General features: G+C 37.6%; 1 protein-coding gene across 1 annotated transcript in view; it reads right to left on the bottom strand.

Annotated features, from left to right (window-relative positions):
- PREX1 (phosphatidylinositol-3,4,5-trisphosphate dependent Rac exchange factor 1) overlaps positions 1–19,150 on the bottom strand; it is a gene marked incomplete at its 5' end in the record, with an annotated part of 172,307 nt that overhangs the window by 51,569 nt on the left and 101,588 nt on the right. Inside the window, 7 exons of the mRNA XM_084296939.1 lie at positions 652–701; positions 1,399–1,502; positions 5,144–5,244; positions 8,712–8,859; positions 12,649–12,798; positions 13,975–14,090; positions 17,383–17,516. Of these exons, the coding sequence (XP_084153065.1) occupies positions 652–701; positions 1,399–1,502; positions 5,144–5,244; positions 8,712–8,859; positions 12,649–12,798; positions 13,975–14,090; positions 17,383–17,516 (803 nt within the window). The remainder of the gene's footprint in view (positions 1–651; positions 702–1,398; positions 1,503–5,143; positions 5,245–8,711; positions 8,860–12,648; positions 12,799–13,974; positions 14,091–17,382; positions 17,517–19,150) is intronic.

Raw genomic sequence — 19,150 nt, 5'->3', positions numbered from 1 at the left:
TAAAATAAAATAAAATAAAATAAAATAAAATAAAATAATGTAATAAAAGAATAGAGGTAAGTTCCCTCTATTCTTTAGAATTCATTTATATAAAGCCAAGTTCTGAAGACTCCATTCAAGATTTTCTTTTTTTTTTTTTCATATTACAATTTCATGTTTTATTTCACTTTTGATTGGTTCTTGTTTGTTTAGGGCTCTTTGAATGAAAGCATTCTAGCATCACGTTGGCATCTGCTCACATCACTTCAGCATCTGTTTACATTTTCTATAACCAAATAATACATCATCTACACTACAAAATCTGCCCTGAATCAGTAGTCACTCATTAATCACACCTACTTTATCTCACAGAGAATGCCAGAGTACACAAATAAACTCGTGGCATACTAATAGCTCTCGTGAACTGGAAGAAGAAGCACATGCCAGGAAGAATGCAACACCAGCCTTTCACTCTCCCAAAATCCAGTTCAAACATCCTCCAACAGAAGTCCAATTACAGAACTGAATTGTGGAGATAGGAGGAAAGTAAAAGAGCCACAAAAATGTTTATTACAGTTTATAATGAGAAAGAAACAAGATTTAAATAGTAGCATGTTGTCCCTTTAACAAAGCCAGATACTGTATGTGAGGTGATCACGTAGGTGAACTTACTTTACCACTGGAGTATAAAGGCAGTGTAGTCTGCAGTAGAGTCTCACACCCTGAAGAAGGAAAAATAGATGATATTATCACTTTTTTCTTTGTCCAAAAAATGCTGATTAGCTACAGCTAGCAAAACTTGGACACCGATGTCTTTACTCAGCCAGAATTATCTATTGATTAACTGTTTTTCAAAACAGATCCTTTATCCTCTGTCAAACAATTTTTTCTTATTTCCCTGCCTCCAGAAACTGAAAAATACACTTTTATCTCTAATCAAATCCATTCCAACATTTTCTCCATTAATCCTTCCTAGCAATTAACCCATGAACTGATGTCCATAAGAAGAAATCCAATTTATTAAATAATATATGGCATATATGGGTCAGCAGAACTCATTTGACATACACTTATCAGAAGCAGCAGTTAAATATTGATATCTTCTATCTCCCTGAACCATAATGCCTACATTTTCAACAGACATGCTGCATTATGGCCTACCATTTCTTTCAGACCCTTTTTAAACTGTATTAGGATTTTAAAAAGCAGTCTTGGGCACAGTCACAACTGTATTGTTATTTATGGCTAAGCTCTGCTTCCTCTCCCTAGACTGAATGTCTCTTATGGCATTAGTATGGAGAGCTGAATACAACAAAGGTAAACAGCATTAGGGATCTCCTATCCAACAGTTCACCAGCATTTAGAGGCAGAGGAAACTCTTTGGGGGTTCTTATACAAATCACAAGAATGGGAACAAACCTTGGACATGATGTCTTCCAATTCACTTCTTGGTTTATATGTTCCATCATCGTAGCGAAATCTGTACATCACCTGCTCATTCTTAAACTGGTGCTTATCTGAAACTAAAACATCAGCATGATAATTAAAATCAGTCTTTTCTCCCCTGCTATATAGGCCAGCTGGTACTTTTGTACCTAGAGATTAATTGGTATCAGTCGCTTTCTGAAGAGAAGACTCAACTTTTCACATCTCTCCTTGTGGATTTACATGCTTCTGTGCACTTCTGAATAGTTTCACTAACAAAAGCCGTTTCCTAAAATACCATGGCTCCAGTAAAATTGAAATTTCTTCCCTTTGCATCAGATTCAATTTATGTAAAGCTTTGGAAATGGCCCTAGTGAAGGCAATTGAGGTTGTCTGATTTTTTTTGTTGAGTTTTGAATAAAGTGTCTGCAAATTCCCACAACATTTATCACAGCAGTATAGCCTTTTCTGCAGCTGCCTAAAGTTCTGCACTTCCAAAAGCAGAGAGTATTCTGGTGGGAGGAACTACAGCTGGTGGAAGTATTCTTCTACTAAGGTCCTTGTGTTTAGTAGTGAGCTCCTTCTAAAAATTAAACAGCACTTTTGAAAGACTGCTTTTTCAACCAGAATAGCTATTCTGTAGTAGAATAGCTTAAAATTCATTGGGTCATGCTATATACTAACAGGCTATAAAGACAAGCACACAAAAGATGTTGCAGTGTGATAAGCAACCATTTCAAAAGGAGCATTGGCTGAAATCGGAAGTGTTAAAACATATCCAGTTTCAAACAGTTTTATCCAATGGACCAAATCAGAAGAGGGTTGAAGTCCATATCCAGTTAGACATAGGCTTATCCTGGCTCCATTCTAAGATAAACTATTACAGAAGTGAAAACCTCATAGTGAAGATAGTAATTTGTGGTAGAAACTACTTGTTTCACTGATTAATAAATAGGTAAAAACTATTAGGTTCCAAAGAATATTCAAATTCAAAATAAGCAATAAAGTATCTTCCAGATTTTACAATACCCTGTGTAGAAATGCCATTGTTCACAACTTAACTTAATGGAGACCAGTTACAACTGCATAAAAAAGAGGGAGATCTGGAAAACAGTAACCCAAGCAGAGAGCAGATGAAGGTAGGATAGCTTAGTCACAATTATCTTTTCTGCCTTTGCCAGTGGAACAAAACTGTAGCTACGCCTTTGTGCTGGAGCACCCTTTAAGATTTTGGATGCAGTATTTCACAGCATAGATTGTGTTTGATGAACTGAAAGACAATCTGGATTTTTACTATTTAAGGTGCACATTAGACTGAGTTTGATTACCCTGAGACAAGGGATTGCACTGGGTTAGAGCAACTCAGAAGTACCAGGATTCAGTTTGAGACTTAGCCTTCCCCTTGCAGAGTGGGTAGAGTGATTGCTTAGAAGGCAAAAAATGGAAATTCTGAAGACTTTTCCTCATCATGTGCAACACGCTGGTCTGTGAATATGTCATAAAGATTCCTACTTGTGGTGATATTTTTCACAGAGTAAAACAAAATTTGCTGGATCAGGTGCATATACTTTTCTATATGGTTGAATCTCTGGCCTGCGTTAGACTCTCTTCTTAGAGAGTCTGTCTGCTCTGGATTTTGTGTTTTGAATTCTATTGAGAACCAGGTCTGCACAAAGTGTCTTTTGGTCTTTTGTGGCCAGCACACAGTAGATGAGGTTCTGATCACTTGTACTGTCTGTGGCAGGTACCAGAACTTGCACATCAGCAGTCCCAGATAAAAAAGACAGAATAAAAGGAGACAGAGGAAAAGGAGTGATAAAATGCACAGAGCTCAGCACTCTGCCACTCAGCAATCTTCTGTGGCCCTGCTTCTCAGGCAGGCTGAAAGATCAGCAGTTTTCACCTGACAGTAATGTTAAGCCAAGTGAAATCAAAAGATAAAAGATATTGCTTAATATAGAGGAAGGGTAAGGGCTTCATGGTGGTGCTTAAGTTTTAAGTTCTTGATACATGAGGAGACACAGAATGGAAAACTTTCTTTTATAATGATTTATCAAGATTTCAAGGGGTATTTCCTTAACTAAATGTAGCACTGCAAATACTTTCTAACATCTAGCACTAACTCTCATTATATACAGTAACATCAGGACCTCAAGGTAAAGGTAACATTAAAACCAATCAGATGTGCCTTGCTCAGTGTGTTTGAATGAGGGAAGCAGCGGATATGACAACACAACTTCCTCTGAGCTGTAAAATTTGTGTTTAGATAGGGAGGACACTGCCAAAAGGGTCAGAGTATGAAGCTGCAGCAGGGTAAATGCTCACGAAATAGCAAGTCTCAGAAGACTTTTTGCATTGACAGTGCAACTGTACACATTAAGAATTCAGGCAAGTAAGGGTGTGAATGCAAAAGAGTAACCTTCATTCAAAGGGGAATTCCTACACATTGAAGACAGAGCATTCCAGTTCTCCAGAGCCAGAGTTAGGGACAAGTACTTAAAAGCATTCAATGTTTGTGACCTCGTGCATATAAAATCTCACTTGAATCTGACGTGATAGGCTTCTCCCTACACATTTTTGCAAAAAAAAATATTTTGTTACCTAAGTAAGCATCAATTCCTTCCAGTCTTTGGCCTTTCAAAGTCTGAATGTGCCAGAAAGTATGTCTAGGTAACTGGGGGTAAAAGTGTACGGGTATGAAGGATTATCATGCTGCTAATATTAGATTTCTCTGTGGTAATTAAAGGAAGAAAATAGACATTATTTCTTAATAGTGTTGTTGTCACCTGAAAGACAAGTTTATGGAGATGTGATACCAAGAGATTAAAGCAATACTTGCCTAATTAAACGGTTCCCCTATTTAAATTGGTTTCCAAGAGATTGGAAATGGTCTGTATGGAAATACAGACCATTGGTGATTTGAGACCTATATGCCTTATCCCTTTGAAGTACATTTTGCAGCTAAACTCACCTGAAAATTGAAATTGGGACATTTGCTGCTTAAATAAAATATGAATGTGTTGCTCTGTCTGCATACCAAAATGTGAAAATAGCAGGAAACAGCAGGAGATACCTGAAGTTAAAGGACATAATCTGGAGAAAGTCCTTGTTTAGTAGAAAGGCAGACAGCAAAGAAAAGTTTCAAACAAGTGCTTTGTGCTACCCACCGCTACATGACTTCAAGGTCATCTGCTGGGTACAATGAAGAAATATAATGCATTGCTATGTTAAAGAGAAAGACTTTTGCAAAATGAGCTGAAAATAACAAATCCCACAGAAACCTTCCATCATGTCTTCTCTCTCCAAGAAGCAGTCTCACGAGGAAGAATGACCCAGCATCTGGAGCCTCTCACTCTTTTTTACCTGTGCCCCATTCTAAAAGAGTACTGCTGAACTTTTATTTGTATTGTTGATGTCCCACATGGAAAGCTGTATTAATGATCACTAAAGATTTTCAACCACACAAAACATAAATGAATACATACCTGATATAGTCTGTGTACACGACAACAAAGATATTGCAGAGAAATCAAGCAACTGCAGTCATAAATGCTTTTAGGATACCCAATGAGTCTTGTTTTAATCCCATTAATCCCAAAAGTCACTAACAACTGAGCATTTTATGGGTATAGTACAGAAAAGCATTCAAACATCATATGAACACCTGCAGTCAGTTTTCCACCCTTATTTCCAAGGCATAATTGAAATATGGCATCTCTTTATGGCATGGAGCACTCACCATGATGAATAATTCCATTTTCCAACAGTGCCTGTCCCAGGTTGACCCCTTCCTCAGGTTTGCTTATCTCCCCAATCTCTGTGAGCCATGACACAAACTCACTGCAAAGGAAAGCAGAACAGAAACAATTGTCTTTTTCTCTCTGAATATAAGCAGACATATACCTGCGAGCCCTCAGCCAACCACAGGTGACACCGTCCTTGAAGCATGTGTGAGAACTGTTGTGAGGAGTGATTCCTCTTCTGTGCGGCTCAATTTTGTACATTTCTGGCAGAAATGTTCTGCAGAATATCCAGATCTCCTGTTCATGACTTTTCCCACCACTCCTCTTAGGTCATCATAATTAACAGACACACAAAATGAGAGAAGACCTTGCTGAATCTATAAAGCTGCTGCAGATCCTTACTTTATGCAGACATTTGAAGGGGAGCAGGAAAGCAAGATTAACTAATGACCTTAAAAACCTTATACACAGGAGAGAAAACAGCTACTTCAGTTCAGGCTACTCATCCAACCAGAGTTCATGGTCTGACTTCATTACATAGTTCACCTTTCTTCACTGGCTCTGATTCATTTCCCCCTCAGTGTTGTAAGTGTGCTGGCTTTAAAAGGAATCACAGTAAGACTTAGGACAGAATATTCAAACTCACTGAATTCAAGCACAGAACAGCACAAGTGCCCCTAACAGGTTAATTTAAGGTCATTTAGTGAAGCTGCTGATGGTGAGATACATAAATGATGCTTCTAATTTACAAACAAAAGGTGCTAGGTCTGTCTGCATAAGCAGCATGAAATAAAACCTCTCTCTGGTGAGAGGCAGAGTTGCACACATGGGCAGAATAGAAGACAGAAATGGATAAATATGTAGAATGTTACTCAATTAGAAACAGTAAGTACAGAAAAATTTACATTGCAAGTACTGCCAGAGCCCTAGGGGGATCGGAGTTGTTTGCCAAGTTAATTATTAATTACACTAGAAATGTGTTAAATTCATAAAGAAAGAACAAAAGGAATATATGAAGTAGCACAACATATGGGAAATCTGAGTTCAATAAACCACTTGGGTGCTTGCCAATCTGTGGAGGATTGCTGCTTATCAAAACCAGCATCCATGCCTCCAACTGTGGGCTCTAAATGAAGTATTTTTAGTCTCTTCATGTTTATCAGAACTGACTCATCTAAGCTGTAGGTAGTATTTACATCGTGCCTTTAGAATAACAACAACAACTTCAATAACAAAAACTTCAGTTTGCTGAGGGGCTACTCTGTCATAATGTAGAAGCTGCAGCAGAATCTATTCAGCTGCGCCAGGGGAATCCCATAGAAACCAGCAGATTTTGTAAAACTCCTAAAGCCAGACTACTGTAGTGATGAGTCAGGCTCTGTATCTCAGAAGGAAAGCTCATCCTTTATTTCCCAGTGATTCTGAACTGTTTCTAATAGCTTTCAGAAGCTGAAACACAGAACATAAACTGCAGAAGGAGAAGTAAGAATAGTCCTCCCTATCAATTACTGGAAATACAAGACATATACCCTGTGGACTGCCCCATCCCATACCTGCTGGCCATTGACAGTAATCACGTTAGGTGCCCGGGCTGATGCCCAGTCACTACATTTTCCATCAAGTGCAATACGTCTATGACAGTTTATAGCACTTAAACAACTGCCCTAAACCACAGCAGAACATTGCTGACCTCTACGTCTTTCATTTGGACCTGTGTCCCTGGAGTTTATTGGGATTCTAAATGCAAGGCAGTTATCTTAAAGTCTGAAATTGAGCATTGGAAAAACAAAAGAAGCGAATGTACTCTCACAGCTCTGAAGCTTCAGCACTATGGGATAGTTTTCTTAAAATTTACTTTAAGACTTGTGTGGTATTTGATTCATAAGCAAAATCAATCATCATTTGCTCCAAAAGTTTTACAAAAAACTGTAAAGTGTGTGATCCAGAAATATTCAGAGGTGTTTTTTTTTTTGGTGTATGGTAGACTTGCTAAAAAAACATCAACTTACAAAGTGAATGGCAAAACTTGATTTGTTTTCTCATCTTGTTCTAAGCAGTTCTCAGTGTAACTGAGAGCATCCGCACTTCTCTTACTGCCATGCTGAGTTCTCAGCTAGCATGCCAGCCAAGACACTATTCCCAGCTCTTCCCCTGAAAGTAAGGGACTGAAACAGCTAGGTTTCTACTCAGGAAATACAAAGGAAAATCCAGCTGATTCAGGGTCGTGCAATATGATCAGATATGTCTGGAATCTCTTGAGGTTAATAAATTCTCTCTATCACAAGTTCAGTACAGGTCAAGGCTTTGCAATCAATTTGGTGCAGTGCTGAAAAGAAGCATGGCAAACAGATCATTTACATATATTGGCTTCAACACCCAGACTGCAGATCGTATCACCGCTCATATGCCTCAATGCCAATACACCCGAAGAGTGGTCAGGAAAAAGTATTTGCAGACCAGTGCCATAAACAGCCTTATAAATAAACACATGATATTTCTAAGGTTGTTAGAAGTAGTTTATGCTTTTTTTTTTTTTTTCCACTACAACCACATTTTATTTCTTGAATTATTAGATGCTATCTAATATCCAAAGGCCAAGAGAAAAATTACTTTTGTGGCCTTAGTGTTACTCTCAGCTGCATTTACCAGAAAACCACTAAGTACATCCCAGCACACTCCTTAGTTTCTCCCTTGGGCAGAAATATCTGAAAAAAAAATGAATAGGTCACAGCCAAAAAGCATTGTTCAGGGCAAGCCCCGGGAATGATATGGAAGGTCTGTGAGTCATGACTGCATTGCACTGACTGAGTTGCACTCGACTGAGTTGCCCAGGACTGCATTAACAAGCAACTCAAAAGACATCAGCAGAGGTGTTTTTGTTTGTTTGTTTTGTTTTGTTTAGAATGGCAGAGGCTGGAAAATTAGCCAAAATAATGCTTTTGTCAGAGATCGGGATACCTGTAGGCACCTCAGCCTGGTCAAATCTCCACAAGAGGTTTTCATATAGCAATAACATTACCAGCCTATGCTACTAGAGTGTATTCTGTCAGGCTGAAAGCCAAAGCATCATTTCGGCACCCTGTAAACAAGGAGTGCTGCCTGCAAAATGCCATGACAGAGACCACAGGGAAGGAAGGGAAATTAATGGATAATCTTTCGTTTTTGTCTGCTGCACTGGCAAACAGGATATTCAGTCCTGAGAGCAGGACAGCTCTGCTGGATTTAAATCTTATCTGGTCAGCATCTACTTGCATACAAAAGAGGATACAGGTTAGGCCACTAACAGCCCAGAGCTTGTGGGAGTTAAGATACTTTTTTTTTTACTCCTTTGGCTGATTTGAAACAGCTGTTGTGTGTTACTGTACAACAGAAGAAGCTGTCACTGTTCAGCATAAAATAGAAATTGGTGATTAATTTTAATAAAAATTGTAATGGAGGTTAGGCCTTTTCAATTAAGCTCCATCAAAGCACATCTAATCTGACCTCACAATGCCATTTGCAGAAAATTCAGAGTCCATTCTTTAATTGCTATGAAAAGGGCTTTTCAATTCAAATGCCACTTACTTGCCAAGAAAGCACTTGGGAACAGTACTTAATTTTCTCCTCCTGTCTTTGATAAGGTTCACTTTCTTGCTCATCATCATTTGGTACAGCTTCTCTCCTTTCTCTGCAATCATGACGTATGCATCCCTCTCCATTCCCAGTTTCAAACCTGGAATACAAAGCAGGAATTCCTTCAGACCCTTAGCATTAGAAAAAAGTAGTTCCTCAAAGTCAAATGCTGAGGCCACGCAGACAGTGATAGAAACACAAAAATGAAGAGGTTTATTTGCCAAATAAAAGGGAAATTGGATCACTTATTGATCTGAGTGCAAATCTGTCATTGGTGCATGTAGCATGTCAGAGAGGTTCACAGCTTTTCTTCCCAATTTTGAGAAGTACCTTTAAACTTATGGGCCCATCACAACACAGAAGTAGAACGGTTTACAGAACATGGATAAGTTCCAAATAAAGAGAGAGAAAATATATACCTTTTGAAACTGAATTCCTGTTGCAATTTCACTTTTGACCCTGAAATAACTGCCTTCATAAGGCACGTTCAAGGCACCTCTATGCTTGACAGAGCAGATGACTTTTTGAGTTTTCTATTACTTGAAGCCAAAAATACAGAACTGCTGACATCAAATTCACATCCTCAAATAAATCAAATGTAGATGGGAACATTATTTTCTCATCCTTTCTTAATTAGCCTATTTACTAATACCCCTAGGCTAAAATTCAGTTTGAAAATCCTATTATCCAGTCATTGAAAGAAATACTGAGTGATTTAAGGAATGATAGATAATTGGATACAGAGAAAATTTCACCTCCACTTTGTATGAGTTACCACATAGCACGTTAACTTTCAAAGTGGTATAGTCAGGAGTAAGATCTCTGAAAAGGATAGCTTTCTATGTCTCAATAACTGTCCTTGTAACTCACATTTTCTGACATTCTTTAAATTTGTCAAAAAAGCCTGGAAAATGAGTTTCGCCTAGAAATAAAGTGCAAATTGCTTTAAGAGGACAGCACATTAAAAAAGTTGCTTTGCTGCAGAGAACGCTTTGTCACCTCTAGCCTGAACTAACCATTTTGCTTTCTGGCTACGCTTTGCTACATATACCTTTCCTAGGCATATATGTGCATGTATGTAAATTATGGATTAGATTTAGATAGCCTAGTGCAGGTCCAAAATTGAATTGGACTCAGCTGGGGACCTGAAATTGCACATTTGAACTTTTCAGAGAGAAAGGCATAGATCTGAGCCTCTTGAGTTTCATACAAGTGCTCTGAATGCTGTTATGCTCGTGCTTTTTTTTTTTTTTTTTCCCACTCCTCTTTCCTGTATCTCACCAAAAATCACCTGACTTGCAGAGTGTTGAAAATACAAATCTCTAAGTGCATTAGGTTAACTAACCGACAGAGCAGGAAGCAAGACTCAGCAGACATTTGTTCTCCTAATCATGTTTTGAGTCATGACCAGGACTCTTCTGAATACAGGCAGCACAAATTCACTTGCAGACTTAGGGAACTCTGAGTCTGAAACAGAGTCTCATAGTTTGGGCATCTCTAAGATCAGTTCAAAGTCTGAATTGGCCTTGGATTTACTTGCCTAACTTTTACAGAGATTGACATTAGGTAGAGTTTAAGTGATCAGTGTAAGGCTAGAAAATGAAAACTGTTTATTTGTTGGGAATAGCAGGTCACCTAACTGCATTTACATTCTGTTGCTTTATGGTAAGATACTGAACTTGTCAAATTAACAAATGAACAGTCTTCTGTGTCACATCAGAACTGCCTTCTAGCTTTCTCAAAATGCTTAATGCATTTGTTTTAAAGGCTTGACATGCATATTCCAGGAATTAGTCTTGTGCAACACTGTCTTTCGAATACTGCATTTCTTGCATGTGTCAGATATGTGGCTACAGGTTTTGGCTCTACAAATCACCTGGTTTATTGCTGTTATTCTTCCATCATCTTCCCCTAATGATTTGATCCAATTCAATGCAAATGCTGACACATGTAGCCGAGGCTAATTTGCAACATGAACTCGTGATAGAAACCAGCCTGTGTAACAGTACATTTCTCATGTGGTCTTACATCACCAAATTCCCCAGGCTCTGATGTAAATGGCAGGCTGGAAAGCACATTCTACCCAGCTCATCCTACAGAATTGGGAATCCCACCAAACTTTCTAATCCAAACACAGATAGCTCTATGACTTTGCAATTACTCGGATCCAAAGGAGCTTTTCCAATAAAGTCTGGAATGTCTGCCAGAATATCCGTGCTTATCCATGCTCCTGTCAGCTGCCACATCATAAAGCCACATGACAAAAAATGTCAGAAAAAAACAGAGTAGCTAGCCAACGCTGCATGGAAAACTTTGACAAACTTTCTATTAAGGAACAATTCCTTTCCCTTCCTGATATTTCACTCACCTAACTATATTCTCAAGGTCCCTGATAGCATTTGGTTTGTTTTCCTAGTTCAGTCTTTTTACTTCTTATCAAAATTCCCTCTCCTCACACATTTTACTTGAGGCATAGGAAATTCCACAGAGTGCTAGTGACCTCATAAAGAAAAAACTCACTCTGAAATGAAGACTCGCTGGATCTTTTGGAGATATGATTTAGCACTCTGAGGGTAAAACTAAGAGCCAAGAAATATATTTTATTTAAAACATGCAGAACTGCAGCATTGATCAATGAGTACAGATCAGCAGCTCAGAATGTTAAAACATTTCCTTTAAAAAAAATGAAAACTGATTCTCTCCGTTGCATTGAGGTAGTTCTTTTGAATTCACACTGTGCTTGATCTACATTTGTAGTGTAGTATCCTTGCTATTATCAAAAGGTGCGTAACATGATAAGGTATGTTAGAAATATTTTACATTCTGATAATGTAACACTGCAACGTGATTTGTGTTTAGCAGATTAGGTGTTTTTCTGCTGCAAAATATTGTAACATAAAAAATAAGGTTTGGATTGCAAAGGACATTAAAGGCTTCAGAGTCCCCGTTTTCATTGAACTTCTGTGACAGATCTGTAAGTTTCTTAAACTTTAAAAGTTCTTCAAAAATTTAAAACATTATAGCATAGCAAGTACAAGTCCTGAAAACATACTACTAATAATAGGGTTCAGACTGACCTCTTTTAATACCGGCATGGACGAGCAATTAGATCTTTAATGAAGTGGTATCTGCACATAGGGGAATCCCTTCTAAAAGTCAGGCACAGAACATTTTAAAAGAAATGTCATTTCCTCTGGCAGTGAGATACTATCGTTCCCATTCAGCAAACAGGGAACTAGGTTCACTTGTGAAAGATACTTCTGAATTAAAAAGGAACTCAGAACTTTTACCACCCACTGATTCACAGCTTTCCAACCCTGCTCCTATTTATTGTACAACATAATTTTAAGATAAGCTTAGTTCTTCTTTCATTCCACAAGAAAAGATAAAAGTGACAAGCACCTGCACTCATTTGTCACTGCTCAGTCTAAATTTAAACATTTCTCTTTTTTCCTCCATGAGCTGTTCTGCTTACTTCGAGATCATGTCTTTATTTTACTAATATATTTATTTTACTTTTTAATGCAAAACATTTTTATCTTATTTACAAATTAAAAATTAAAAAAAAAAAAAAAGTTTAATTTTTTTCAGTAACTTAATGCATCAAAGAAACTGACCCTTTGGTAAGTGAAAACAATTTGATAAATATTACTAACACAAGCCCATAAAATAAATAAATAAATAAATAAAAATAGCACATATTCAGAAACAGTTATTTTCAATCACTTGAGTTTCCTTGTCATTAAGGATAGATGTTAAGTCTTTCTCAAAACATGGAGGAAAAACTGCAACCTTTTCTCTTCCTCTCAGACCTATTTCCACATGCCAATTAATTTCTCCTTTTTACACAAATTCATTCAATGCATTAGAAAATACTTTATCCACTTACTCTCTCTCTGCTCTCTTTCCTTGATTATAGCATCCAGCCATTTCTGCTTGTCCTCTGCAGTCTTGGCCATACAGACAAACCATTTGTTTTTGGCTGTGTTGTGTATCTTCCAGCCATTTGTCACCGTGTAGCCGTTGCTGTGGTAATCTGCTGTAAAATCCCAAAGCACAATACACACGATGAATAGAAGGCCTGCTTCTTGAATCAGATCAGTGTGCGACACCTTTATTAAAATGCTCTTATTGGAGAGCTTGATTTTTAAGGTGTTCCTTATGCATCAGTCTTACTGACTGTCCATGTGGCTGGCTGTTACTTACCACCCTGGAAGTACAAACATTAATAGGAGTATCCATGCCTGTGTTGTTCAATTTGAAAAATCTGTCCCCTGTACAAATTACGTAAAAAAGGTCTGTAATCAAGGATCCCTGTGACTCCAGGGCAGTGAAACCTCGTATTTGGAAGAGCCCTGACAACTTTTCTCATGAAAATCCACAGTGGGCACACTAATGACTGAAGTTCTATTCAAATAGATCACCATATTCCTATTCCTAGCACAATACTTTGCCCACAAAGCTGTCTTCTCTACAGCTTCAGTCCTAAGAGTGACGCTTCGTAATTTCACCTCAGAAGAATGAAAATATTTTAAATACAATGGCATCGTTGAAAAAGGCCATGATGCTTGTTTGGATTACTTGTGCTGAAATTTCTAGAGATAGACTAGCTTGTTGCACGTCAGGGTTTTTGTCCACAGGACATGGGAACTCTTTAAATGTTATCTGTGAAAGGAAATAATACTAATTCCTGACTTAGTACAGTAGGAGCAGGGCCTGGTGCAACCTTTGTGGATGAAATCATAAACTCATCAATTCTTCCAGCTTGTGTCAGGACATGCAACAGCTATTCCCATATTTCATTCTCGGCTACATTCCATGCTTCTGATTTGATGCTAAGACTAATATCTGGTAGTATTCTAAACTAGAAAATGACCTAGAAGTTCTGTTATTTTAGCTATAATAGCTTAAGATGTAAGAAAAGAAAGGATGGAAAGAAGTTTAAAAATCATTTACTAAATTAACTTGGATTAAGGGAAAAAATAGACAAGCTTCTGGATACATAAACTTCGTAAAGTCATTTCAGAATGAAGGACTAATGCCTGAAAGTATGACCAGTCTTTCAGCTGTGTGAGTTGGTCTAAGAATGAAGACATGGGATGTTACACAACTACCTAAGACTTCATTAAAGGAGAAGGATGAATACTTTTGTGCCAACTTCCCACACAAGATTTGGACTTTCTGTGTTGTTAAAAGACAGTATTTCTTCTCTTACCTGTTCCATCCTCCACATTCTCCACCTCCATGACTTCTGTGTTTATTCGGCCTCTGAAGATATAAAGGGACCCATTGATTGACTTTGTCCGTTTAGATGCTTTTTTCCCAGCAACTCTGCAATTAGGATTTAGACTGTTAGATACACATTAAAAAACAGCATAACATATATGCAACACAGCTTGTTTTGGATTCAACAGGCACAGGAAGCAAGAGCACAAATCAATCCGAGATATGACTATTAAAAAAGGATTTGAATATAGAGTGTCATGATATATGGCCACTCTCAGATTGTAAGTAACTTGAATAATCAGTCAGTTCACAAATAAACGTGTGCAACAGTATCAGTACAGCAGGAAAGGGCTTATTTTGCAAGACTATGTGAAGATTGGGATGTATTTAAGATTTACATTCTTGAGGACTTAACTGACTGAAATGACAGTACAACTGAACTGCACATGGGTTTGGGATAAGAACTGCAATATCACCTGAAAAAAGGTTACATTTGCCTCCTTTTTGCCTACAGCTTCGAGAAACTTGTGGTAGGTGTATGAAGTTCCAAATATGAAATGAAGCATGCAAAGAGGCTGGTATCACATGGTCTGTCACATGTGTTCAACGTCTCTGCATGTGGCATCTGATTTTTATGTCTACAATAGGTTTAAAACTATCCGACTGACACCTGCCAAGCTTTAATATCTAAGAACAACCCTGCTATGTGAACCAAAACATGACTGGTCAAATGATCACCGTTTGAGATGGCAGGTGTCCAAACTCCGTGCAGTGAGGGAATTGCTGTGGCAACTTGCCAGGTGCTCGTAAGATCCAAAGAGCATTGCAATAAAAAACAGCTGGAAAGAAGATTTCTGTCAAAGTGAAATATTTGTGATAAACTGAGGTGCGATGAGAATCACCATGCTTTTTTTTCTGAACAATATTTCCTTTTACAACTAGCTTAGGTGACAAATATACCTTTGGTGATGACCATATATTTACATCCAATCAGACAGACAGGGACTGAGAGCTTGGAGCTATTAGATCATTTCCTAAAGACGTCTGTTAGAGTCAGGGAAAAAAAAAAAAAAAAAAAAAAAGAGCTGTACTGGCAGCCTTATAAAACTCTTTAAATACTCAGCCCACTTCCCCACATGAAACATATTGTTCCTAACATCAGGATTCAATTTAAACAGCAGTCTACGATACCACTAAAAACACAAAATAATACTCAGCTCTGAAAAAATCTATGTCATCAGTTTGTCAGGCTTCCCAAAGCTTCTGCAAAGGATGAGACTGCAGTCTTAGATCTAAAATCACAGTTCTAATTCTGATTTTAAACTCGTTTTGAAACAGTCTCAACAAAGCTACCTCCAATTTATGCTGTTGTGAGGAGATGATGCCCAAATTCAAATGGCTGCATTGTTGACTATTTACTGAAGATCAAGGGCACAATTCTGACTGCGCTTTCTGATCAAGGAAAACTCCAGTGATTTCTACAAGCATGGTATAAATGGGATAAGAACCAAGTCGCTCAATTTCAAATTGCAAACTGACAAAGGAAGGGTGTTTTTGTTTTTTGGTTTGTTTGTTTTTCTTCCAAAATCTGTGTTCCACTAACATGTTGGTTGTTCATCAAGCACCCGGTCAAATGATCACAGCAGCACAACTGGATAGACATTCATTTCCATCCTGGACTAATTACAAATAGCAGCTAGACAGGGGAAATATCCAAAACTAAAGTCACTCAGCAATCCCTAAATATATATTTTTCATTTGGCAATTACAAACAGACAACACAATATTCAATTTTTTAATGGAAATCAGATTCTGGGCATTTCATCAGCCTAAGCTACATTATTAGACAAAGATAAACAATATCGATCCTTTGGGGAAATCAAAGTGCTACAGCAGCCTCCTCGGAAATCAAGCCAAACTACAGAGCAGCTCAGTAACATCACTGTACAAAAACAGAGGGTTGCTTAAAAGGCAGCAGAACATTTTGTTTTCTAAATCTTAGTATTCTGGGAAAAATGCCTGGACAGCGGGAGGGGCTAGGCTAACCTGAACTACAAACAGGACTAGAAAGACAGTTTTTAAGAGCTCTGAAGAATCGAAGAATTAGATATCAAGTTGATTTTTTAAAGGAATAGTTTTCTTTTAGACAACTCTAATTTCTGAACTCTGTTTCATATGAAAGAATGAATTTTGATAAATTGGTGAAGTGTCAAAATAAAATGTTTTTTATTTCTTGCTTTATTTCAGCAATGTCAGAATGCTTCAGTTAGTGAAGATTAGAAGTCATTTAAGATTAAATTGCTATTTTTTCTTTTAATTTAAATATTTATATTACATTGTAATAATTTCTAATGTAGATTTCACTTTAAAATTGTATTTTACATTATAGAGTTTCACTATTATTCACACAATGTATGAACACTAGTGTCATGATTTTTTTCCCAGCTTAACAGTTCCAAAATTTTAATGAACAAAAAAAATGGAAATTTAACCCACTTTTTGAAACAGAAGAATTTTCTTTGGATAAAACACTAGTTTTTGAGAAGTTCTAACTGGTTTGGCCATTCCACTAGGTCATTACCAGTAAAGAGGTATAAACTGAAGAAGAGGGAGGATATTACAGGAAGGAAAGGAAGAGGAGAATCTGAATAGTAGAGGACGTATGATAAATCCAGAAAAGACCAAGACACAGGAATGACACTAGAAGTGTGGAGGTGAAAAGCTTTAGAACTGAAATACGTTATAATTGCTGCAGAAGAAAATTGCCTTCCTCACTGCCAACACTATTTTAATAATAAGTAGTAGGTGTTAATAATGCTTAAGTTTTATAAGGTAAAATGATACAAAAATTGCCACTAGCATAAGAAAGGAAGACAATGCACAAAGCACATTGGCTGCAAATAATGAACAGCAACTTGCTGCTCATCTCTTCCTCTTTGCTCTGTGCCCTGCATCCACCTAATGTTCTCTTAGTCTTCCATTTTCCCCTTTCTTGGCTTTCTATCATTTTTCATGTCACCCTTTTCTGCTCAGAACAACCTCACAAAACAAGTTGGCAAGGCCTGCTTCTTCACATCACTCTTGGAGATCCATCTGCTCTGGGAAGCTTTCCAGTTGTAAGAACTCACTTAGTGATTTTTTTTTTGCACCGTATCAACTTCTTTATTTGGATTGTGTGCTTCTCAGAGTGGGGACCCCATTAATCTCTGGCATATTTATCTTACCATGTAGTAATTTCCTTCTCAAAAACAGAGGAAAGTCACACCTGTGACTCAGCCTTACATAGCAACAGGGAATACATGTACAGTGAGTGATTAGTAATTGACCATACTTCCCATGTGCAAAACCTCTGAACCTCCATTTATAAAACCTCCATTATAAAAGCAGAGGGACTCACCTGGATTTCCTCTTGCAATAGACGAGTAAATTATCAAATAGAAAGAACATTCTCTCTTGGATGTTCCCTGCTGAGATTTTTAACAAAGTCCCTTGGAGCAAGAGCTGTGTGCAGATATCTGTAAGATTCGACCCCTGAAACAGAAAAGAGATCGTTTATTTTTCACTTTCTGTGTGCACACAACGAAGCACTTTTACTAAAGCTCTGTTATTTTATCTGTACATCATTAAATTGCCAAATGATTGATGCAATTAGGAGGAGGAAATCCTCAATTTCTTATTGCAACTAAACACATCATGCCTTTTCTGGGTTACAAATACTTTTTTACAAATCCTCATACTCTGTGATAAATATTCCTTAGATCCAAGAGAGTTTTCCTTAGAAAAATCTTTCATTCTCAAAGCAGTTGTTTTGTGAGTCTCTCAAGACCATTAGTCTTCCCTTCATATCCTAAGTATTCACTCAAAATACGACAAGTGATGGCTTTAGGAAAGCTTTATTTGAAAAAAAAAAAAAAAAAAGTGGTATTTCTCTAACATTGTAGATCTGATTATGGCATAAGTCACTGTTAACCATCCCAATGGAAAATCTTCTGAGTGGTGATCTGTCTCTCCAGCTCTTCTGTTAGAAGTACATGATGCAGCTGCTCTCCTTTCTGGAGCTCTAATGAACACATGCAAGTCAGAAACGTAGCCATGAAAACCACAGGTCAGGTCCTGGACACTGTGCTAGGTGCAAGGCATCATATGCACTGAACTGCAGATATGCAGATAACTAAGCTTGATGCTCAAGCCATTCAATCACATGAGGATCCCTGCAAACTGAAAACCAAAGTGGATTACTCTAAACCATTCAATCCCCAAATTGTTATTCAGATTATTCCTAGGAAAAGTAATCACATAGTCCTTCAGATGGGAGTTTTAGGGCCAAGGCAGTTGGGCACAAATGAAAATCAACCATGGGATTGTCCTGGGTCACTCTCAGAACATGCAAATTCCAAGTGTCTGCTCATTCTGAATGAGCACAGTTGAGAATCTGCTCTTCAGCTGCACCACTGACCAAACAAGATAGGTTTGGCTAAACCCTAGGCACTCGTTCCTTGGTCTACTCTTACTTCAAAGGTACAAGATCATCATATCAGGAAAAAAAATAAATAAATAAAAAGGTTTCTTTTCAGGAAAACACATGTAGACGTAAGAAACATTTACTACTCAGTCCTGGAACACTTAATATTTTTTGCATTTCTTTTTGAGTTGGAAGGAAGAATAACTTAGGGTAACAGTGTGGGTTCCCTCCCATGACTGGCATGCAGATAAGGGAGTCAATCAGATAATGTGACCCACTGTCTTGAGTCTTACTGGAAAAAAGAACTGACTTTGGATTGCATGCCATTCATTATCAGCCAAACTGCTTGATTTGCAAAGGTCCATTAACTTTAATATTCACAAATACCACAAAAAACTTGTAAAATGTAATTCAACCTACTTACAGAAACTGAAGACATCTCTCTGAACAGGCATGAAATCCAGTTCTATCTAGAAAGTCACCCCAAAACGATTTGTTTGAATGATTTTAGACATTGTATGAGAGAATATTTTTCAGGAAGGCGCAGTCTGCTACCATTAAGCTATTCAGGGAAAATCACTGAATTGAAATCAGCCTTTCTAAATGTAATGCAGTCACTTTAAAGGTGTGAATAAAGTTTTAATGACATTGTTTTCTAAATCAAACCCTGCAAGCTGTGCTGTGTCTTGCTTTTAGTTAACAA

Source organism: Netta rufina (assembly GCF_964035555.1).
Source record: "Netta rufina genome assembly, chromosome: 16".
NCBI lineage: Eukaryota > Metazoa > Chordata > Aves > Anseriformes > Anatidae > Netta > Netta rufina.
This window is presented reverse-complemented; position numbering and strand designations above follow the sequence as displayed.